Below are 26097 nucleotides of genomic sequence, written 5' to 3' on the forward strand. Positions count from 1 at the left end.
ATAAAAATAATTTTAGTATCAATACGCAACTAAATAATTCTTCATTTTAATTCGATTCGTGCGTTTTTTGTAAGAGTAAAAGTTCTCGTTAATCGTAAATTTAAAAAACGAAACCAGGAAGCATGCAAATTGTGCCATTGCTTGAGTTTTTGGTGCGAAGAGCATCGGGTGAAAAAACAAAACAATAATAATAACGACTTGTTCATCGGGAAAATTGAAGGAAAACTATTCTTTCAAGCTGTAAAGTAAAAATAATAATAAAAAAAAAAAACTGAACACAGTCGATCGAAAACCAATTTAGATGCAAAAAGAACCCAAAGTCTTTGAATACCTACATAAAACGACCAAATACCCGCGTGTTTGGAATATTTTTCAACGAATCTTCGTTTTTGTTCGTATACTATTATATTATAATAATAACTATTTAAATATCGACATTGAATAATTATGATAACTAATTGATAAACATAAATATTTTTTATTTGTTAAAGGCTTGTAGCTTACTTAAAGGGTTTATCAAAAGTACTCTCAGAAAGTTTTTCTTAGTTTATTAACACATTTTTTCATCGATATAATTTAAAAACTTTAATGTGCATTGTTAAATAATATAGAATACGGTACATATTATACTGTAGAATATCAGGAGAATGCTGATTAGTTCGGTGTGAGATTTTTTATAATGGAAAATTTTTACTTAATTTAGTTATAGTACCTATAGGTTATAAATGAAGGACATTGACATATGTTATGTTATAGGTGCATACCACAATGTTGCATCGGTAATATGCTTTGACATAGTTGCTTGGAATGTTTGTACAGTTATGTACAAAATATATTCAATAGTTTGGTACTTGGTAGGTCCTCCCTATTCGAATCTTATATGCCTAGAAATGCTTAGAGACTTATATGCAAAACCAAGCATTTTGTTTGTCAAGTAGTTTTTGGACTTTAGGACGCCACAAGTATAAAAGTCGAAAGTTAGCTTGATTCTGTTTTGTTCAAAGATATCAAAAATTAATATTTTTTTTTTAATGTTTTTTATGAATATTTTGTCGAATATTTTCTTACTATGAAGTTAATGTTATTTATCTATTGACTATTTTATATTTATATCTACATGAATGACAGTGAACGTTTTAATAATGATTTTCTGTATAGTCAGTAAATATAGCTACTAAAGTGTTGCTCTCATCTGTAAGCATGTCCAAGGTTTATATAATTATAATACACATGTATAGTAAAGTATAGAAGATAGGTCACTTCCTCTGGGAATTCTTGTTTTAATTGGATGTGAGATAGACTTTTTTTACGGCGTACTGTAAAGAATTTATTTTCGAGGAATGATTTTATAATTAGGTAATAAGGTAAAATAAGAAACATTCAAGTTTCAAAAAAAAATGCATGTCGTACCAAATTCGATCAAAATCTGGAATTCTGGCAATTATTGAAAATACAGGCGCAAAACGTATTGTTTTTGTGTTAAAATAAATACATTTATTTCAAAAAATGTTGATTTTTTCGTTCTAGATACACACAATACGCAGATAAAACAATTTTTATTTGTTTATACAAAATATTAATTGTAACTTAATGTACTAAACTGCATTTCAATTAGATTACTTACACATTAATCGAGTCATGTTTATGACGTGTTGCAAATCGGCTACCTACAATCCCGGGTTACAACGCTAGGTAAAGATATTTAAAAAATTGATGTTATTCGAAAGTATAATCTAACGAGCAAATAATTTATTATCTCAAGTAACACTGAATGAGTGTTAAGTTTTTTTTTTGTCCTATCTATATAGTATATACCATACTCGATGAGTTCCGAGTTAATTTTATGTTGGAAACATAAACACACCACGCGAAAAACCTATATTATAATATCATCATCGTTATTATCATTGCATATTGTTTATTGCCTTTTTGTATAATGATTATCCTTTTTACGAATTCGTGGTTGTTATTTTTTATCTGCGGTATCCGTTTATTTTTGTTTGTTTAGTTAAGTTTTAAGTTTAAATTAATTAAGATTATCAGCGCGTTATCGATAGAATGGTCGGAGCACGTAATAACTTTACGGGGTATTGTTATATTTTCACTCATTCCATTGATCACGTAGGTTATCAATACAGTTTTTACTTACCTTCGTTCCTTAAATTTACTAGATGCTATTTTAAAAATCATTAACGTTTTATGTTTGAATGCAGTCAAATAAATCTGATTTGATATTACCCTATTGTAAAAAAAAAATCAATTCGTTTTTAATGAAATCGTTTTAAATTGTACTCTATATGAAGTAACACAAATTATAATATACACTATCACTTCAAATATAAGAATCGTAAGTGTTAATGTTTACAAACCAATATCTGTCACGAGTATTTTGTAAATAAAAATACTTCTTATATCTATATGCCATGGGATAATTCTTATATATCATTATTAAAATATTTTTATTGCAAATGCAGTTTTATAATGCAATAATTTAAATATTATTATCTAGAAATATCTGAAAATTCTTAGAACCTATCAAATTGCATAGTAGTTAAATTAAATATAAATCTCGATAGATATTATAAGACTTCAGTACCTATTGGTGGTAAAAATGAAAAGTATCTTTAAATAATATATGTTTCCCTTTTACGAATGAAAAAATAATATAGGTAGTTTTAATACCACCATTTAATATTAATGATTATAATCAGCGCATAATAAAATCTATCATTACATTTTTTAAGTTATTGAAATATAGTTTAATACCCAGAATACTTTTTACCTAATAAATCTTACTATTTTGCCTTTATTTAAATAAATTATATTAGTATAATATGCTCTAAAATAAACTATTATAAACTTAATAGAATTATTAAATTTGAAAATATTTGATGAATTTAGTAATTTTTAACCGTATATCTTCTTGACAGTACGACTTAATCAAATAAATAAAAAGTATTTAACACTTACTTGATTAATTATATAATTATAAATAAGGTTTAGTTTAATATTATATTATAACATAATACAAATCGGTCATACGATCTGTTAATTTAATTATTGAATAATTTAAGTAATATACTATCTTATACTATGAAAAATATAAAATATTTTGTATATTAATTGCAAGTTATGATCACATTTTAGGAATGCCAAAGTTTGGTGAAGATTTGAATAATGTAACGGTGCCAGTTGGCCGAGAAGCTAAATTCGTATGCAACGTCGAAGGATTAGCAACTTACAAGGTATTAAATTCATTAAATATTTTAGTTGAAAATAAATTCATACAATTATAAATATATGAACTATTAAAGGCTCATATTGTAAGTCAAAGGATTCGAATTAAAATAACAACTGTAAGAAGTCGCATAATTATATTTATTGAAAAATGAGTAATTTAAGCTCAAAAAACTTAATTATTATTTTTATCATCCATGAAGAATATAAATCTAAACACTCAACTTAGCAATCAAATTTGAAAACAGCAATTTTAACACACTAACGTAAGTATCGATATAACCCCTATATGGCTAATGAGTTATTATTACAGTTGGGGTAATATTTATAATACGGCCTCACTATAGTCATAAACATTGTGTAAACGTTGTTTTATTTTAAATATAATGATAAAATGTTCAATGTAGTATACTATTGTTTTTTAGCTTTATTCAGACCATGATTCAGGCAGTAAAAATTCATATTCTATTTTCAAAAATGTAAAAATTTAAACAAAACAAAACAATTATTTTAATGTAAGAAGTATTCGTTTTATCTTAGAAAATAAAATAAAATAATGACGTGAAATAATGTCAACAAACTATTTACTGAGTTTTTTTTTTCTTTTAAAAATAACTTAAATTTTTTCAATTACGCATAACCACTTTTGTTAGTGGTACAAGTACGGTACCTACCTACTAAAACCCTAAATAAAAAGTGTCCGTAATTTACTAGTCACGTACCCTATTTCGTGTTCACAATTTATATTTAAAACTTAGAGTTCATAAACTATATTATATTATGTGAGAGGTATGACATTTGATGTCAGTATGAATGATGTTTAAATTAAAAAACTGCAGCGTGTTTTAATTTTAAAACAATATACGACAAATTAATACGTCATACATATACTTCTACGAATACTGATGCTGGTGAAAACTTTTCTCGTAATTTAATTTTACTTTTAGGTTGCTTGGCTAAGAGTGGACACCCAAACTATATTGACCATTCATAGTCATGTGATTACAAAGAACCATCGGATAGCGGTAACTCACAGCGATCATCGAATATGGTATCTTCATATACGGGATGTTAGGGAAGCCGACAGAGGATGGTACATGTGCCAAATCAACACTGACCCAATGAAGAGTCAACAGGGTTACTTGCAAGTGGTTGGTAAGTGGATAGAAAGCGGAAAGACAATTCAACAGTAAAATCGTATTATATTTTTATAATAATAACTAGCGGCAAAAAGTTTTGAAAGGTTTTGTGCAGATGTGCTAATTGAAGCGAATAGGACACTCAAAAGTTCGCTCACAAACGTAATCAAAACTTGAATTAAAAGTTTTTTAGATCATTCAACCAAATTATTATTATAATAGTACCTACCAACCTCTGAGAATTTATATTTCATATAAAAATCTAGAAATTTAACTATGTTATGGTCATGTTGAATGTCGAATTGTTTGTAGGAAAAACTCATTAAAATATAGTAAAAATAATAAAAATGTAACATTAAATACATAGCATGGAAATCTGTGTATTGCTTATACTTGTAAGTTACAAACTGCAATTTCTAAATTTAATAAAAAAAAAAATATTTATACGATATGCCAATATGAAATGTAATTTATTAATTCTATTACTCTTCGACAGTTTTCTCAATCACTTTATATTATGGTAACTTATGATTGCACTAACTTTTTTTTACCATAGACTGGTAATTTAGATTTAATATTGCTTTTGTTTCATCGAATTTCAGTATCCTTAAAAGTTGTGAATAAATTGTACGAAATATAGTGAAATTATGATAGAAATATGATTTGATAAACAATCGGGAAAAATAAAAATACAGAATTGATTACAATAATTTATTTGTGATTGAGAATTTTTTTCAACTACATTATAACTATGAAAATCAATCCTCTTAAAAATATTCACCCATAAAATATATTAAGGTCATTTTTTGGATTTTAATGATAAATATATTGACAATTATTGGATCAAAAATTAATAATTGAATATAACACATCTGTTCAACTTCACATTGATTGAAATAATTATATACATGTATTATCAAAAAAATGATAATTTTTTATATACATTTACAATTTTTTTTGTCAGATAGGTAGTTTTGCAATTTTTAAACTATTTAAAAAGACATTTTATGATGTTGATATTTAATTTTATTAGAGATATGTTATGTATTTATTTTCGATATTATCTAATATATTTAAATCCATTAAAAAATATGAATTAAGTCAACTTTACAATAAGTATAACTATTTTATATTTTGAATACAATTGGACATTAGTTATTACTATTAACATAATTTATGACTATGTGACTATGTTGAATATATTATTAACCGCAAATCATTAAGTAATAAGTTATTATTCAAATATTCATTCATTGAGTTTAAATAATATTAGAAATAAATCATTTGATGATGCTATTTAATCTTAATAGCACACTATAGCAAAAGTGGTACATATCTTGATTTTTAATAATAATAAAAAAAAATTTATAGCTCTACGATTTACGTACAAAATATACGAATGCAATGCATGCTATTACTTATAAGGACATAACCATAGTTGATCAACTTTATCGCATGAACAATGCAATTTATTTCTCGATAAAGCATAGTAATAACATATATTTAAATATAAGAGTTTTAAGAAATAAAAAATCTCAAGGAATCTGATATTTAAGAGGCAAAACTGCACAGATGCTATCATTAATATTATAAATTATTTAGTTTATTTAAGAAGAACTATCGGAAGCCACTGGATTTCACCAATGGTAGTATAGTTTGTTTAAATATAGAAATTAGAAATATAATTTTCTTTTGAGTCATTATATTAAATGCGTATTGGACGTGCTTATTATTATTTATCCGTTCATAGGTCCTAAAAAGCAGCCTATTTGATGGCAAAATATCGTGCTTTTATATTCAATCGACGGAATGCTTTTGACCATCTAGTCGACTTAGATCGGGGAGGAGATACCATTTAGATCGACAAAATACCGACGGGGGGGGGGCTTATTAGATTTCAATCAGATACTTGTTGTCTCTATCTTACACGCGTTAAAAGTAATAAGAAACAATATTATTCTTGCTTCGAGGATTAATATTACATGATCTGTACGACTACAATATCATTATAATACATATTTAACAATATAATCAAATCCAAGATCTGTCATGATATTACTCAGTAGAGGTATAAAAGTGGATATATTATAATATTTTTAAACAAAAGTGGTTAATGAAATGAATCTAGAATTTTGTCTTCAAGTCATTCGTGTATTTTTTTTGTACAATATCCAATTTAGTAATTTAAATTTTAGCATATCTTAACAATGATTTAAATTCTTCATTGCAATTTTTAATTTCTTTTTCTAAATTTTAATAATTGTATCTGACGCCTTACAAAATAATTTATTGTTATTTACATTATGTAATAATTTACTGATACATGCACTAATATATAACAATGATGGAAATGAATGCAGTGATATAATAAATTAACATGACCACACAGCTGTAAGTAATGTTTTGGCCTTTGACAAGAATTTTCTTTGTTCCAAACTTGTATTTTAGTCAATGCTTCCATAATATCATATAAAGAAGATTTTCTATCATTATATGGTTCACCTATATAGTTTTATATAAACTCTTAAACCGCTGTTTACCATTTGGTATTGTTTAAAGGGCATAATTCATCTTAGATAAAATATTGAAAAAATAACTTTTTTTACTAAATTTATAATTTCATTAGCTGATGATGATTTTGATATTGATAAATTAAGACCATGATTTGAACAAGAACAACAAAGATCAGTAATTAAATGACTGAATTTTTTTGACAGCAGTTTTCAAAGAAAAAATATTATAACAAGACAATATACCATTTCTTTGGATTCCATCTCAGTTCAGAGGATTTAAATGTGAATTTTGTATCCATTTTACTACTATTTTTTTAAAAAAGTTAGTTTATTTCGATCCTATGTAATATTGACGTCTTTACTTTCTTCTACCGGGTAGATGTTATTTTTACTAGACTCATCTATGAAATGTTGCTTATAGTGGCAGTCTCATCAAAAATTTAAAATTATACTATAGAACTTATATTATTAACTTTATTAATATTTGTTTATTTTTTATGGTTCTTATGGCATTCAATAATATAGTTTTGAATTTTTTAAAGTTGAGTTACTTTTGATGTTTTTTACTTAAAATATTTTTTTAAATTTTTTCTTTTTTTTATCAAAGTTAAGAATACTGAGGTTCTATATAACGGTGTAAATAGATTTGTAGTATAAATATCTTAAAATTAATGTTAAGATTTAAAAAATATGATTGTTGTATATAAGAAATAGTAATTTAAATATTAATAAAATGTTTTAAGTTTCTAAAATAAATATTTTCTGAATAATAATAAAATAACCAAAATCCTGGGTGATATAAATCATTATTATGCCTATGTTCAATAGTTTAACAGTACCATGTCAACGTTCGTTCCGTTTACATGTACTTATTATGGTTACATTTATTGTATTAATCTACGTTGTAAACAAAGTAACTTATTAAACTAAATATCGTTCAAAAGGAAAAAAACCTTAAATTTTAATTTTAAACCGAGTATTTTAAACGTTGATGTCCAGTGACCCCTAAGTTAGACTAACCTAAAAAGTAATTTTTCTGGTTAACTATATCATAATTATATTTTAATCATGCCTCGCATTAATAAAACACAGTTCAAGCAGATAGCCAACAACCTAGTTATGAGCCATCGATTACACCTATTAAAAATTACCAATCGTTATACCGTCTCAAAAGTGATTTATGTGCTGTGTGATAATATTTTAATTTATATTAATTGAAAGTAATGATCACGTCAAAATCTGACTTAATTTGTCCTCTCTGAAAATAATAATTATAAGTCGCAACACCTATGGTTTAAATGAGCCAGGTGGGCTCTCAAGCAAAATTAATCTATCTTGCCAACACAGACGAATCAACTAAATAGGTTCTACCCTTTGGTTTACCAAACCGTGTTAAACCAAATAAAATAGAATCCGACCAAACCGATATTAATTTACGCGACCAAATTTGTAAATCACCTCTCTCCTACCTATCATCTCTAATATCGACTAACCTCTTTTTTGTGATGCAACCTAAACCACATGAATTCAGTTGCAAAATAATACAAACGAATTTAAATTACACAGAGGTTCATCAGGATCATTTAGAAAAGCGTTATATACATTAAAGGATAAAAAAGTGAATTTCCACATGTATCAAATCTATAAAGAAAAATCATTTAATGTGGTTATCCGTAATCTACATCCCTTTTATTAATAATGATTTCACAGAAGAAGAACTTAAACTATTTACGGTTAAATATCTGTTCAAATAGTCAACGCACTTCAATGACGGACAATAACTCACATTTTTTCCTTCATAGATTTATAACTAGACTAACGTAATTCAGATATTTTTATTTAACTGATTCCAATTAGTGAAACTAAGATAAAAGTTGAACAACTTCGTTCTCATCTTGGTATGGTTCAATGTCAACTTTGTAACATTTCGGCTATACAAAAATCTATTGTAATCATCAAGCACGTTGTGTTAACTGCAGTGAATTCATTTGACTGAAAATGTCAAAAATTACAGTGTACTACAAATTTATCTTTTGTCAAGCACAGTATTCCTATCGCTAGTTATCGAGATTATTCTTTCTAAAATGCCATTCGATCGAAATATAAATAAAATTCAACAATAAAAGCTAAGAATACCAAGATTCATATCAGACTATGGCGTCCAACCCAATTCCAGAAAATATTGTATACATAACTCATAGGTAATGCCTCTAAAAATAAAAAAAAATAAAATAAAATATTCTAAACCGTATGCCAAATATCCATTCAAAACATAATATCTTTTCCAAATTAATGAAACGCAAATAGTATAGACTTATTAACTACGTAATACTCGTAAGAGGTAAATGCTGGCGATATCCTCATTATTTCATTCATGCAATGCACATAATATTATTGTTGATTTTATTCATTGTTCTATTATGTGTACAGTTTGTAAATATTAATAAATAAATAGCTTAAAATCAATTTTAATGTTTTTAAAGTTTTGAAAAATGATAGTTTAAATAATAGACTTAATAGAGAAATATTTCAAGTAAATACAATTAAAAGTTTTTAAAATAAAAAAAAATTTAGTTTCTTCGTTTAAAAAGAAATCATTATTTTATGTTCGAATATTCAATAACAAATAATTTTTTAACTTTGATACCTCATAAAAAATATATTGTACGATTTTATGCTAAACTTTTTTTTTTAAATGTTATAGTTAAAAAGCTTAGGTATGAGAAATTTAGTACCTATGCAACTTTCAAGTGTTAAAATTAAAAATGCAATTAATTCTTGAATACGCAAAATAATTTATATATTTCTGTAAAAAAAATAAAAATTGTATCTTACGTAAATAAAAAAAAAAGTTAAAAATGTCAACAATTTTAATGTCTAAAATTGGTAAGAAAGAATGAAAATTTAAAAAAATGATATCACGTCAAGAAAATTATATTTCTGGTTTTATATTACAAAAATATATTATTAAATTATAAAAATGTAGCTTACAATAATAAGTTATTATGTTTAAATATTTATAATTATACTTACCCACCTTATTTATTACAATGATTAAATATGTATTAATTTATCACATTTTTATCTATGTGTATTACAACATTTTAACATGTTAATCATTTTTAATTGTAATAATACTCAGTGATTAAAATACAATATGCCATTTCATATAGATATTTGTAATTATATTTACATTTTTCTGATGGTTATGAACAAGTAATTTATTTAATATTTGATACAAACAGACAACGGATCAAACATCATGTTATATACTTAGGGTTGAACATAGAATAATGAAAAATATACGGATTAGTAAGTTTTTTCTTAATTATTTTTTTTTATCAATTTATTTGAAAACAACAATGCATATAACCTTTAAATATCATAAAACGAGATTAAATAGACTCACCTTAGAAGAGATAAATGCAATATCAAACTTACTGTAATCATTATATTTTACGTTTAAATCTTCTGTCTGACCACTAAAATAATAATTAATACAATTAATAATGTCTTAAATTTCGTGTGTATTGGGCATCCTTAATTGTTATTTTTATTATTATATTAAAAACGTTTAAACATAATAAGCCTAACAAATTTGATAATTTTAGTAAATTCATTATCACCAAATTTTCAATTTTTGTTTTTCTTAGATGCTTACTTAAGACATTTAAATACTCCATAGTTTTATTTGAGACTAGACATATATTTAATGTTTATTGAAAATTCTTACACGAATGCAGTTATATTCAACAAAGTATTAAGATTAATAATTTTAAAAGCTAACTCGCAATAAACGAGAAATATGCATTTTAATTTTATATGGGGTAACGCATGATTTTATTTTTAAATTGAACATCGTTTAACCTATATTTTATGCAAATTACAACAATATCTTAAAAGTAGATTATAGTATGTAGTAAGTAGTATTGCAATAATTGTAATACATTAGTGGCAATTTTTAATTAGTTAATATAATTTATAATTGAATAGAATAAAAATTAATAAACCTGTAATAATTTTTTTTTTTTAGATCGCTATAGTAGTGTGTACTATATTCATACTATGTGCATGTTTATATTAAGATATTAATTTATTCTTGTCATATTCTCTATAACTTCCGTTAACTTAAAATTGAATGTATTTGTATTTAAATAAATTCTTATTAACTATTCATGAGTAACTATGTACAATGTACTTACCTAAGCACACTACTTTATTATTCTATTTTGAATACATAACGTTATTTAATATAATTATTGTGATTTTCAGATTTAATAGTCGAATAAAAAATTTAAATTAACATATTTTAGATAAGATATTTTTTTAAACCTGGGATATTGATTATTAAGCAAAATTTTGACCTTAATATTTATATATTATTCTTAACGTTTTAATAATAAATAAAATAACTTGCTTAATTTTTTTTTAAGTAAAAATGGATTATTTAAATATAAGGTTATTCACCAATATTCAAACAAATTTTCTTTAATCATTTAGTTCAAAATCTTATTTTTAGAATTTTAAAAGACCATATTTTGAAATTATCGAGATATTTTGTACTACTTGAAGTGTTCTGTGACGATAAAAACTTATGTTTTTAAATTGAGATCCACCCTTTATTCAATTTTTTTTTTCTATTATTTTAATGTACTAAATTCCAATTTCAAACAAGTAATTTTTTAGTTATTAAACTATTTATATTAATGATATTTTTCAAAAATATAAAATATATAGATAGAAAATTATAAATATTGATATATTTTACACGTTACGTACTTGTGATAGGCAAAAACGAAAACGTTTCTTTGCGTAATCCCAGGAATCCTCGGAAATAACTGAGGGCATATCGAAAAATTCACGAGATTCAAAAAGTATTTATAAATCATTACGGTTTTTGTATTTAAATTTCATTTGAACAAATACAAATATAAAATTTACCAAAGTTATAACTGAAAAAAAAAATAGAGTTTTATTTTAATTAATCAAGAATTAAGAATAAAAAAAAATAACGTTCATTGTACACAGTTATTTTTCATAATAGGAATATTAATATGTAAAACTTTATGATACAATAACATTAACAATTAATTGCAATTAAATAATGTTAAATAGACTATGATAATATGCACGTGAAAACAAACAACCAATAAACTTTCAATCTGCACACATATGGTCTTATGAGTAATTAATTATTCAAAATATCTACTTAAATTAGAATTAAGTAAGTCATAAGTACTTATCTATTTATTATGCGTGTATTTTTGTTAAATACAGTTATTCATATAATTCTTTGAATGGAATCAAATGTAGAAACGTTAAAACCAATTAGAGATGAGAGCTCGAGACAATCTATCATACCAATAATTAATGTATGTACGAAAATTGCATCGAAATACTATTTACGTACTACAAATATATAATAATTGAACTTGAAATATTGCTCTAGCTATGCCTCTCTCTTCAATACACACGCCATTATAGATACATCCTATTATCAAAATTAAATTCGTAAAACCTTAGAACCAATACACGATTATTATAAAATTATTCACCTATCAACTTAAAATATTCAAGTTCAAGATTAATAATATTTCAATTGTACAAGGTTGGAAGGATACACATTTACTTGATTTACTAACTAATATTTATTTTAGCATCGATTCCATTGTTCAGTTATGATAAAAAAAATAATTATTTAAATTGTAATTGTTAATTTAAAATTTTGAAATACCTACTATTGGATAAAAAATTGACATAAATATTTAGATTTATATGTTTATATTCTGGGACTCACAACAGCACTAAGGCTACGAATCTTAAATATTTTACCATTTTGATAGTTAAAACCCCTTTTGCTTGTGTGATCTCCATACTTATGTTTATCGTATTACAATAAATTGTATTTATCTTTAAGACCGACAATGGAAAATTACAGTGTACAAACTGAGAGTAGAGATTATATATGGAAAGAAAATTGTTTCTTTGTTGTATTCTCTGTCAGATTTTTCTGCGGCGTATACAAAAATTATTTTATATACTATTCGTCACAAGTGAATAATATTATTTCGTATTATAACAGAGTTTTTTACAGTAAATATTGAAGAAAGAATTTATTTTTATTTAGATTTCATCGTAGTATTATGATCAATTTTATATAACCTACGGTATGAAAATATTCATTATTTACGTTGTATATAAACTATGAAGTCACTGCTAACTATTCACATGAAATAAAAATAGGGACAACATATTATAGAGGTTTAAATATTATAAACTAAAGCTCACAATAAATAGTGCAGATACTACTTATGAGGAATATAGCTTCTATGGACAGTGATAAAGAAATTTAAAACTTAGACGTTTCTGATCATGGTATCAATACGATTTATGTTTCGTTATTATTTAGAAAAAATGAAAGATAATAGAAAAATAACTTTTTAGAAGTATGTAAAAATAGAAAAGGGAGATTTGGATTGAATAAATTAAGCAAAATAACGAAATTATATTGTAAAAAAAAACTATTGAACTTACTGAATTTTAGTTGAAGTTGTTTTAGGAGTGATTAATAACATATTATAATATAATATTATATGAGCTATTTTTTTTTTTTATCTAATTCTTTAAAGAAAAAACAATTTATTTAAGCCTCAATGAACCCTAAGCATTCAATGAAACCAATATAGAAGTTTAAAATTGAGGTTATAGTAAACAATATGTTATTCATTATTTTATGATAAATTTAATGACTATTAAAGAAACCAATTTAAATTTAACATTTTCAAAAGTAAATATTATATAATAATCGATTAAATTATTTTTAAAAAAGATAAACGAAAGGTTTATCAATTATATAATAAATAGGTATTAATATTTTAGCAAACTGGTCAGAAAACATAAACTTGTTCATCGGTCATTAAATATTTTACGGCTGTTGATTTCATTTAAGTGCATTTTATAATTTACGCCAAACATAAAAATAACTAGTAAACACTCTTTATAATGGTCCATTATGTTTGTCTATACAATATTGGATCTTTCATCACAGATTGTATTTATTCAAAAAAATAGAAAAATATATTTTTGTTTATACGAAACTATACACACATAAGTGTTCTTAACTTAACCGACATGCTAAACAAAACATGATCTATAAAATTTGAACAAATGTGGTTTGCAGTTCCGTGTTCTGTCGATGCAATATTTTAATTTTCTAAAAAAATTAAAAACTAAGGTAATTCATTGCTTATACTAATGCAATTCTGATACAAAAGGGAATGAAAAATATTTCGAAAGACTAGAAAGATCCCATCTCGAATAATACAAGTTATATTTTCGACACAGATAATTGAATAAAAAATTAATTTAAGACAATACTATAGAAACAGGATGTTTAATATTAAATCAAAGTCGTGTACACTAGCTGTATAAAATCATGTACACACATCAAGCAAGTCAATATACTTATATATATAATATGTATATATTTGCGTAAACTGGTTTTAATTTGAAAATTGTGGTTGGTTTCAAAATCTCTCATCTGATATTTGGTGTTAGTTCTTACTGTACTTATTCAAATAATAAAAAAATATTGACACCACTTGTGTTTTAAACACCGTGCACTTTTACTGTATTCTATGATCTAAACACAATTAAATAATATTTTATTAGCGTGCTGTCTATTAATGCCACGTTACGATGAGTTCAATTTACAAATATAATAAATTGTTTTGTTTCATGGATTATAACAGAATCATAATTTATAAGCCCAGACAACAAAATTATATAATTCAATGACTGCTAGAAGATATTATAGTTACAAAATCGTAAACGGGGTCTGTTAAATGTTGAATATTATATTATTTTATTCTCACTGATAGATGTCTGAAGTTGAAAATAAAATATACTTAATATACAGTATACGATAATACCTATAGGTATATAGGTGTATAATAAATATATACCTTTATAATACACATTTCAATTTCCATTTAATTTCGCATGGAAAGTCCTTTAAAAGTCTAAACTTTATAACGGCGAAGTCGGAAAGAAAAAAAATAAAATGAAAAAAAAAAAAAATCTCATTTGAAAGGGAAATCTGACGGTCTTTCTGAACGCATAATTCGATTATAATTCTGGTGAAATATAAAAAAGACACATAAAATATCCTACTACGTGGGTGTAGAAATTTCACACAGATTGTTTTCTACGGCATATATTCCATAATTGATTATTACGTTATTTAAGATCTTATGAGTTCGTTTGTAAAAATGTCCCTTTTTACGAGAACCGTCGATTCTAATTATGTTATTCATAGAACGAAGCAGCTATAGCTATCAAACAGTCTTTAATACTCAGAAAAATGAAAAAAAAATGGTCACAGAAGTATAGTATTATATTAATCACAATGTATAAGTTAAAATAATATTATATTATACTCCAATACCTTATTTAATAAGATCTTATTAATTCGTATTATCTGTTTGTTATTACTTATTTACTATTGTGAGAGATTTTCTAGTAGAACTTAATATAATCATGATGTCAAGAAAAAAATTGCAAAAATTAATTTCAGCTTTACTATGTCATCCTGGCAACATGGTAGCGCAACGTCTTGTCAACCTTCGACATATTATACCTGTTTGACAAGCTATGGGTTTTTTTTTCTGGCTTATTGTCATTTTAAACTTTTAAAGTCTTATTTTTCCGTAATATCAGCATTTTTTTCCACACTGACATTATAATATTATCTGTCCATCTTGACAATCCATCGAACGTCACTAAGATATACCTTTAGCTTGAGCTTTTTGTTCGGAAATTGCATCAATATTTTCATATACCCGTATATTTATTAGACTATTTTTCGTTCTAATATTAGCCATATGATTATACTATCCATTAATGTATTGATTATGAGATGTTAATTTCAATGAAAATATAAAGCTCGAACATTATCGTTATGCAAGTATAAGAACAGCTTATTTTGTACTCATTTTTAAAGAATTTTGACCCAGCAAATAATTTTCATTGAACTATATAGAAAAAAACTGAAAAATTGAACTTTTGACTAAATCAAAATATTTTGAAAATTATCATAGTATAAAAAACGATAACATGAAAATTGGGTAAAAATTAAAAATATCTAGTTTTTTGTTTTTGTGGGGAAAAATAATTATTTTCGTGTCAATATACAATGTTGTAAAATTTTTAAATACGCTCATAAAAAATTAATTTGACCTTCCGGCAGACTAATTTTTAATTAAATTTTATAAACATTTTAAATCTTAGGTATGAGTATTAGATATTTTTTAGTTTTTTTGACTTTCATAAATTGTATTGAAATTCTAACTTCAAATGCTTTTACATTTTTTTTTTTTTTTGTAATTTTACATTCAACTTTTTTTAAATTTCTATTAATAAATATTTATTAGAAACCTTGTATTAAATTTTCATGGTTTTGGATAAAGTAAACAGTTTTTGTAGAAAATTAAAAAAAAAAAATCTCAATTATCACAAAAATACATTGTAAAATAAATACATTTATTGCTTTGCTAGTCTCAACATTTAAAATATTATTATTATTATTTATTGTTATAATTAATAATGTAATTTGAGAAAATTTAAATTTTCATAAAAAAGCAGTTAAAATTATATATCATATTACGTTTTAAAACATTGAACAAAATCGTATATTTTATAATTTTTAACTTTTAATTTTAGACATTATTACAATAAGTACCTATTTTGTTTTGATACGAGTAATGAACATATAATAGTAAATAATGATATTTTATTTAATGCAAATATAATTTATTTATAAATAGTATTTATTAGCGAGGTACATCAGTGCTTCTAGCCATTAATGTATTTGGATCATTTTAAATGTTTAACCCGGGGGGCTCCATACAAATTTTTTATTTGGTTTCAAAAAAAAATGTAGATGTTTGGATGTTAAATTCATTTTTTTTAATTTTTTTTTTTTTAAATTTGACAACAAACTAATGTTTTTTACATTATTTTAATTCTAATTTTATCAATAAAAAAATAAAAATCAACAATTGGTATTAGCGACTTTATAAATAACTACAGATATTTTTATTTTCATGTTGTGAATCCAATGTGAATAGGTAACCTTCCAGTAAATATGAATATATTGACAGGAATTAAATTTCGATTCCTATTTTTAACTTTAACATGACATATATTATAGTTAATAATAATAATGCAAATCAATATTCAAAACTATTTATGACTATCACTTGACGCAATATTATAACGTCATATATTTTATATTGGAAGCATTTTGTAATATTTGTATATACTAAATAATATATTCCTATATTGTGTACTATTGAATGGTAATCTTCCTTGAATAGCTTAATATTGCCCTATATTTATGGCTTATATTAATAAATAGTATAACTATTTTGCGCATATTCTAAATACAACGTATATAAATAATATTAATAGTAATATCGAATAACATTTTATTTTGGCTTTTGCGCTTTATTTTTTTGCTACGGTCTTGGCTCGAGCCAGTCTCGCAAAGCTTTAGCTACGGTTCTAGTGATTAGAATTTAAAAGCGATTTAAATAGAAATTATTGCCGTTGATACTATTTCATCTCACATTATTGTCATTTAAGTTAAATAAGAAAAACATTATGCTAACTACAAATACAGTGAAATACAAAGTAAATAAGTACCAGACTTGAACGAATTAAATATTACAGTTGAGACGTACTGTAGTAAGCAAAATCAATAATTTCTTCAGATAATTCGATTTGTAATTTGTTTTCCAGATGCATATATGGCTATTATAAATTTTAATACTTTATTCATAATTAATTGGCCTAAAAAGAGTTTAGTTTAGGATCAGTGTACCAATTTTCGATCCTGATATTTTAAGGTCAGTATACCAATTGCGCTTATATTCAAATTTGTCTACATTCAGATATGAAAATATTGTTGTTCGATCTAATTTTATCAACATCAAAATAAACAATCTAAACACTAAAATGCTTAAAAATTAAAAAGTATTTATTGATCAATTGATTACTTTTATTAATCAAAATATATTTTATAACAGTATCGGGTGTTTTTTTTTTTTTTTTCAACTTTATTATTATCATGCACATTTGATCACACAGGTAAAGTAGCTTGTCAAATGTGAATACAACAAATTATTTATTCACATTATATCATGCATTATTACTCGTAAAAAAGTTAGTGTATTCATTTATTTTATAATTATAACTAACTTCCTTAGCTATTGTAAAATGTTTTGAGCACATAAACTGCCATTAAATCATATTAAAAACCACATATCGCCGTTTTCAATTCACTGTAAGAGGCACAAAATTATTATAATGATATTATTATATGACGTCTTACTATTATAAGATAATTCACTTAAAAGGCCGCCAAGGTATTGGTTGCTTCCGTCTATAAGTGGTGCGTAACATAACACAATTTCGTGCAACAGATCAATTTTAGTTTTGTTAACCATAATATTTGTGTAAATTATTATATCAGTGTTTAAATGATTTTTTTTTAATAGTTTAGTTTTAAAACGAGTTAAAGTGTGTGAAATAGTACACAATGCTTATAATATTTTAAGATTACTATATGAAGAAAAAAAAACATCCAACATAACACGGAAAATGTATGTTATGTACCTATATAGTTTGATATCATAATATCAATTTATTAGCATTTAAAACCTACGGTACTAAACGTGAACTGCTGCACTTAAATTTGCTATTTTACGCACTTTTACATCGAATACAACTAATATAGGCGTGGCAGGCATTTAAACATTTGAGTATTTGACTTTGTATAAATTATTTGGGATTTTTTATTGTAGGCAGGTTAGAAAAACTTTATTAGTTTTACAATAATACATTCGTGTGTGTGTGTGTGATACAACGCGTAGTTGTTCACTGTTCGATGATATGTTTTATTGTTCTCAAATTGTTTCCCGCGGTATAATATATCTACAAGCGAATGTAAATTTAATGTAAAACGCTGGTTGTTTATTTGTGTTTGGATCGAAATTTCCGTATTGCCATTACCTATTTCTTCGGCACAGGATAAATCCCGATAAAACGAATACATTTAAAATTCCATATCGAACACGAATTCCGCGTAGATCCGCTTTCTGCGAACATAGATTAATATTCTAGAGAATCAATAGATAGCACGTATTTTACACACCTGTCAAAGTTATCTACCCAAATCTAAATTCCTACAAGACTAAATCTCGCCGGTGTTACGAGACAAGTGTCCGACGATGGGACTATACAATAGGCGGCTATACCTATTTACAGTTCAATAATATTTTTACGAACCACTAAGAATTACAGTAATCTACGAATGCTACCATATTATAATAATATGTTATTACGTGATTATTTTTGAAAGATTATCAACAATTTGTTTAACTGTAATATTTAAAAACAATATAATTAATTAGGTATCTTTATATATTTCCAAATCGACATTTTTTTTTCAACCCTTCATAATAATTTTGACATGCGTATGATTTGACATAGAATAAGATATATCATTATTCAAAATATCATGAACTATGTCATATTTTTTTGTTCATTGAAAACTTTTTTATCTTCATCGAATGTAAAATTTCAACAACAAATCAATTTATTTAATTTACTGAAGGTTTTAATGTTACAATGCAATATAGTTGTAAATGTATTTTTTTTTATTTACTTTTAAATTTATCATGCAAAAAAATGAGCTTTCATAAAGTTCATCATCACCATCAATTTTCTGTATTACCCGCATAGTATAATATCCTAGTTGTCTGCTGCATAACAAAGTTATTTTCATCCATAAAACACGTATTTTATCTATTTACTTGGTAAATCTTATGACCTTTTTACATAATATTAACAATAATCAATTTGATTTATCCATGTATGATTAAAAATAATATAATTTAAATTGTATATATTTTCTTATTTTATATTAATCAAAACAGTTCGACACAGTTTTTTGGTTTTTATTTTTATATTTAGTTATAATAAATTATCATCTGTATAATGTTGAAACCTTTTTTTCCTTCAGCAATGTTAATATTGTGTAATTATCACAATTTTTGAGTTTTATAATTTATTGTAACGTTACAAAACATGGATTTTACGTAATACATATTGTATCTAAAAATATGATTTCATAGTTCTCTGTAGAATCATAAATAAAATTAAATATGATTATACTTGTTATTATTATATAGTTTAGTAGTTGTATAATACGTCACTTAAATGCTAGATAAGAAAATCATATACAAATTAATTGTATATTCTGTGTGACATGATGTGATATATGATATTACTGTTATTAGATAATTGAATCAAACACGGAAAGTATTATATTGCACACTTTTATGGTTAGAGCAATGTTCTTTAGTAGCAATGTAACTGGTAATTCAAGTTGGAGTAACAGTTCCAGGGATTTGATTGAGGTTAAGAGATCAATTGAAGTTGCTTAGTTTATACCAGCCCTAAGTACGACATTTTTATACAATGAAAAAAAAAAATTGTTTGCAACTTATAACTTTTATAGAGTAGGTACAATTTTGAAACTTTTAATTTTTGTAAGGGATCACTTGATACTTATTGTTCAATTTTGAGTGGCGTATTAAGAAAATATAAATATACAATTGTGTATAATATATTATGCTAATTGAATTAAAATATATTTTAAGAAATTTAGAGTTTGAGATAAAATTTATATCATAATAATATAATGATGCTTATTCAAGAATTAAAAGTTTTACTTTAGAAATAAAAACTGATTATTTTTAAATAATCTGTGAAGGATTTCACTAGAATATGAGTGTTCAGTAGATTAACCACAAAATAATTGTTCCAATTATTAATTTATTTAATTTTTAATAAAAGACTTATTATTTATTTATAGATTAACTAAATTAAAAGTTTTTATTGCTTTAAATATGACACAAATATCTATAACATATTTACTATCCTTTAATATTCGTTAAATATATACATTTGAATATATTTTTTGATTATTATTGATAGCGTTGTATGTGTTAAATATCAAGGATGGAAAAATAATTTATATAATATATTGTTATTTTAAAAATTACATTTCATAAACAATATAAATACATATATATATTCAAAAATATTTTATAAAATTAATGTATTCACAGTGATTTCTGTTTTAAAGCACATATCTACAGTCCAATTTCCTAATGAACTTTATTTTATATGTAAATTACAGCTTATATTTTGTGTTATAATTTTATTTGTTCTAAAAATTGGAGATTACCATTTTTGTGGTGTTTGATTGAAAATGTCAACTTAAATTATAAGTTAAAATGGTTTTACATCTATAAACATAAATTATAGTGTTTTAAAAGTTATATAGTTTTACTTAATTGAATTCAATTTACATAATTATTTATTGTTCTACGGTAATCATCTTAAAATCAATTACTTATCATAATGCTGATTGAAACACTTCATATAATATCGATATTTTTAATTATTTTTTTAAAATAATTCTGAATATTACATACTTTATTTTATATATTTTTTATTTATAAGTACAAATAAATATAGCCAGACCTTAATAATAAAAACAGCACATATGTTACGCGATGATAATAATAATACAATCGAGTTAATTAAGGGGCTCGTTCGCAACCCACTTCGGCAGTGTAACGGATTTTTTTTTTACAAATCCTATGTATATACGTGTTTGTATAACGCTACGTAAAATTATATCATACAATATAGTAAAAGAATAAAATAACGTCGTACGGAAAAGTTATTTTATAGGATCCGCAAAAACTGTTGGTGGGTCCTGGGAGGGGTTGAAGGGAACTGAAAGACATCGCCAAACAAATAATACGACGACGATATTCGATCGTAAGCAGCACACTATATGTGTATTGTATGCACACACGAGGTAAACCCCACGACGAGGATGTGATACAAGAGGGTATTATGCATGTGTGTATATAAATTCATACATGTTAGATCACAAAAAAAGAGATCATTGTGTGTTCCATGGTCGTAGTTCCCTGCCGGAACGTCGTGTAATAATATTATGTGCAAAAAACTTTTAGCGACCCGACCGACGAAAACGTCAACCAACGTTTGAGTTTCGGTGTTTTTTTATTTACATAAATATATATATATATACACTTTGTTTTGATTTTTTTTTTCTTACGCCGTCGACCACTGTAACCCTTTTTTCCAGCTTTTTCACGTCGTAGACGTATCCGGATACCCCTCTTCCCGACCGTATCAGCGAGGGCGATTCAAATCCGATATCATATCGCCACCGTTTGTCCGTCGAAATGTCTGTCGACGTAATACCCCGCGTATAGTAAGTTTTATCCGCGACGCGTGGCGAGCATGCACACACATATACCCGACGTCCAAAATCTACCGCAGTCAGCACGGTCCAACGGAAACGACAAAAAATAAAGAATAAAAAAAACAAACACACACACACACACACACAAGTGTTGTCTGGTAACGATCGAACGTACGAGACAACGAAATAACTGCACGTCCTGACGGGCGTTATCGAATTTTTTTCACACCGTACACAGGATACTCTGCAATCTGGGAAAAATAATAATGTACACCGAAAACTGCCCGTCACCTCGCTCCCGCAATATATTGTCATAAGAGATAACAATACAAATCCGGATGTTCGACAGCTAGCCGATGGTTTTTTGTTTTTTATAGTATATAATATATTGTATATATTTATTTTTTTTTATGTAGGACCTTCGCGGAGTGGAATATTGTGTCATTCTCGGCGCGAACAACGATTGGTTATTATTTATTAATAATAACTGTTGTCGTTTTAATACCGGCTATTGTTATTCGAAGTATTTTCCTTATATATTTTATACCTGTACATAGCGTTGTAGCCGGTTGAAAGCGTAGTCGAATATTTGGCGGAAATTTCCGGGAGGGATAACGCTTAAATTGCTTTACATACACCTATACCAAACGCACCAGTCGCCAGAAATGTGATTCGTCGTCACTTCACTCTGTGTGTACTATTGTAATTTCACATTATTACTTTCATATTACACAATATGTTATAATCCAAAATAAACAATAATTAGCCATGTAGATTAATATTATATAGTTATTATAGTCTGTAAACAACACGTACAAATAGAATATATCATATAAGCAGGATTATTGAACCCCTTGGGATTTATAGGAATACATTGCATATTATCTGTTTGAATGTAGTAAATCATATCTTCGTAGTATAGTGTATACAAATAGGTACATATTATTTTTTAAATATCAAATTTTCTCTGCGTATTTTGCACATATTAAGAAATAACTATCGTATATATTGCGGCGAGAGGATGGGCTATGTTATATCTTTAAAACGAGCCACTCACTTCCTGGGATAGGTTTATAATCACTGATCTAGCATTCATATTATTCTGTACGTTAATTGTTTTCTTAAATCTTAGGTCATATTTATGATGAAGTAAAAAAAAATTGAATATTTTGAATTTAATAATAGTTGTTCTGAGTGAATTATTAACTTCTGTTTAGTTATAATAATTATGTTTTATATATTTAATATTATTTTTTCAAAGGTAAATTATTCAAATCTTTTTTGAAATGTATTCCATTTCGATTTTAACAGTTACAATTAGAATGTATAAAAATTAACTTGTTAACATTTTAGTTTTTTATAATTTAGTTTGAAGTGTTCTAAGTACCTGCAATAAGGGGATAAAACATTCATAACAATAAGCCTTATATTATTAATATAATGGATGCACTCATAACTAAGTAAGTTTTTATAATGAAAAAAATGCGTATCTCTTATACACGTTTAATAGGATGCTAACAAGTTTCGTTAGGAATATGCACTTATTCTCATCTACGTTGCATAAGCGTATTCTCAATTGGCATACAGTCTGCAGATACGTATATGAAATACATTCTCTACAACATTTTAAACTTTTTTATAATATTTCTCTCCTATAAACTTGTCTTTTTAAATAGACAGAATTGGTAATGATTCTTGTACCAAAATATGTAATAAATACATCATAATATTATTTGCAATACTTGACTTGACAATTTTTATTTATTGATATTTAATAGTTACTAACCATAAATAGATTTTTAATGATATATTAACAATTTACAAGTGATGTTATATTAATACGATTTGAATTATTTCAAAAAATAATCTGTATAATTAGCAATCATATACTAAGACCCATCTTACAATTTATTATATTATATATGCATTTATAAATAGACAATAATATATACGTATTATAACTATTATAAATATAACATATTCATTTTCGATTTTTATTTATTCATAAGTCCCATAATAGAATCCTTGAAAAATAATCTATTAAGACAAAGAAAAAGTGAACAAAAATTTGTTTCCTTTAAAACATTTTAATGTACAGGAGTCGGAGCTTTAAAATTATCCACGAGGGTCCGATAAGTTTAAATTAGTATATCCCTGCAGTTACCTATATTTGTTTTATTTTGTAGAACTGAAAAGGATATTAATTTTTTTCTATTATCCATTATTAATACAAAACGCATAATATATTATATAATATACATATATCAGTATAATTTGTATTTTTTTATGGAAATAAACCTATAATAAATATCGAAACAGAGGAATCTTTAATCATAATAATTTTCACATAATATATTTGAATTATATTTCTTTTTAAAATAGTCTCTTATTATTATGACACACATTGATCATTTAACATTTTAAGGAATGCCAAAAAGTTTATTTTCATTTAAAATTGTTTTAAAAACTAAAATACAAATATATTATTATTTAGGGATAATAAATTATCTGTCTGAGTCGAGATATCCATAGTCAAATCATAGAGAGCTTTTTACTTGGTTATTAAGCAGTAAACATATAAGTTATTGTATTATTTTATATTATTTTTATATCTTGATTTGAAGTTTTATTTTTTTTAAATAACAATTTGCTAACTCAAAAACAACAATTTAAAAATTTAAAAATTTAAAAATGGGAAAATATAAATTTCTCGAAATAAGTAGGTAATTGAAATAATTTTTTATTTTAACTTACAGTACCTCCGGATATATTGGACTACCCGACTAGCACTGACATGGTAGTGAGGGAAGGAGGTAATGTCTCGATGCAGTGTGCTGCTTCCGGATTTCCCAATCCCAGTATCACTTGGAGAAAGGAAGGTGGCCAGTCGATATGTTTAAGCCCCAATACCGAAGGTGAGTCGTAATAAATATAATTATTCAATAAGAGTGTATAACACTAAAAATCATCCAATGAACATATAAATCGACAAGATACTTAAAAATATATATTAAAACTATTACTTTTTCTCAATTAATAATTTTGTTTTACAATTACACTTTTAATGAGAAAAAAGGTAGACTAATGGTCTGAGTAAACAATACAAGTTGCAAGTACTTGTGGTCAAATGAAAAAATGTACAGGTAGGAAAATATTTTATAATTTATTTAGGTATATTTTGAAGTCCATTTTTAACATTAAAACATAACCTATTGCGAGTTATTGGCTATTTTTAATTTGTCTTTGTAAAATTATAAAAATACTTGTATGATCATTTTTACTGACAATTAAGTTAAAATATATTCTAAAATTTAAAAATATACCTACCTACTCTAGTATAATAATTATACATTATGATTTTCACCCATCAGTCATTAATCATTATGAATCATATATTGATATAATATGATCAATTTATAACGATATGATTCAAAGTGAATTGTGCCAAATTTCCATTATCTAGAATGAGTACTTGATTATAAATTTCACTTAACGTATCGATATCAAAATATGTTTCCACAGTAAAATGTAATTATTTTTTATTTAGGATTTATGTGTATTTAAATTGTATCATAACAACATAATAATATGTGAAAACGAGTATGACACACTTACAAGTAAATATATTAGCATTAAATAATTCTGAATTGCTATTATTCATTTGAAAAATTAAAAAAATTCAGAGAATAAATATTATTATTATTTAGAATTAATGAAATGTACATATCAATATGTATGGTTGCATATCATTGACAATAGATTGGATAAAATCGTTCACAACAAAAACACGCTCAATAATAATTTATTACCAGTGTGCAAATGTATGAATATAATATAT

At 25.1% G+C, this 26097-nt stretch overlaps 1 protein-coding gene across 1 annotated transcript in view; it reads left to right on the forward strand.

The window, feature by feature from the left end:
• LOC113561127 (protein CEPU-1-like) overlaps window positions 1-26097 on the forward strand; it is a 146241-nt gene that overhangs the window by 78424 nt on the left and 41720 nt on the right. Inside the window, exons 2-4 of the mRNA XM_026967360.1 lie at window positions 3148-3245; window positions 4185-4392; window positions 25016-25174. Of these exons, the coding sequence (XP_026823161.1) occupies window positions 3150-3245; window positions 4185-4392; window positions 25016-25174 (463 nt within the window). The 5' untranslated portion in view covers window positions 3148-3149. The remainder of the gene's footprint in view (window positions 1-3147; window positions 3246-4184; window positions 4393-25015; window positions 25175-26097) is intronic.

This window comes from Rhopalosiphum maidis, chromosome 1 (genome assembly GCF_003676215.2).
Source record: "Rhopalosiphum maidis isolate BTI-1 chromosome 1, ASM367621v3, whole genome shotgun sequence".
In the NCBI taxonomy this organism is placed as follows: Eukaryota; Metazoa; Arthropoda; class Insecta; order Hemiptera; family Aphididae; genus Rhopalosiphum; species Rhopalosiphum maidis.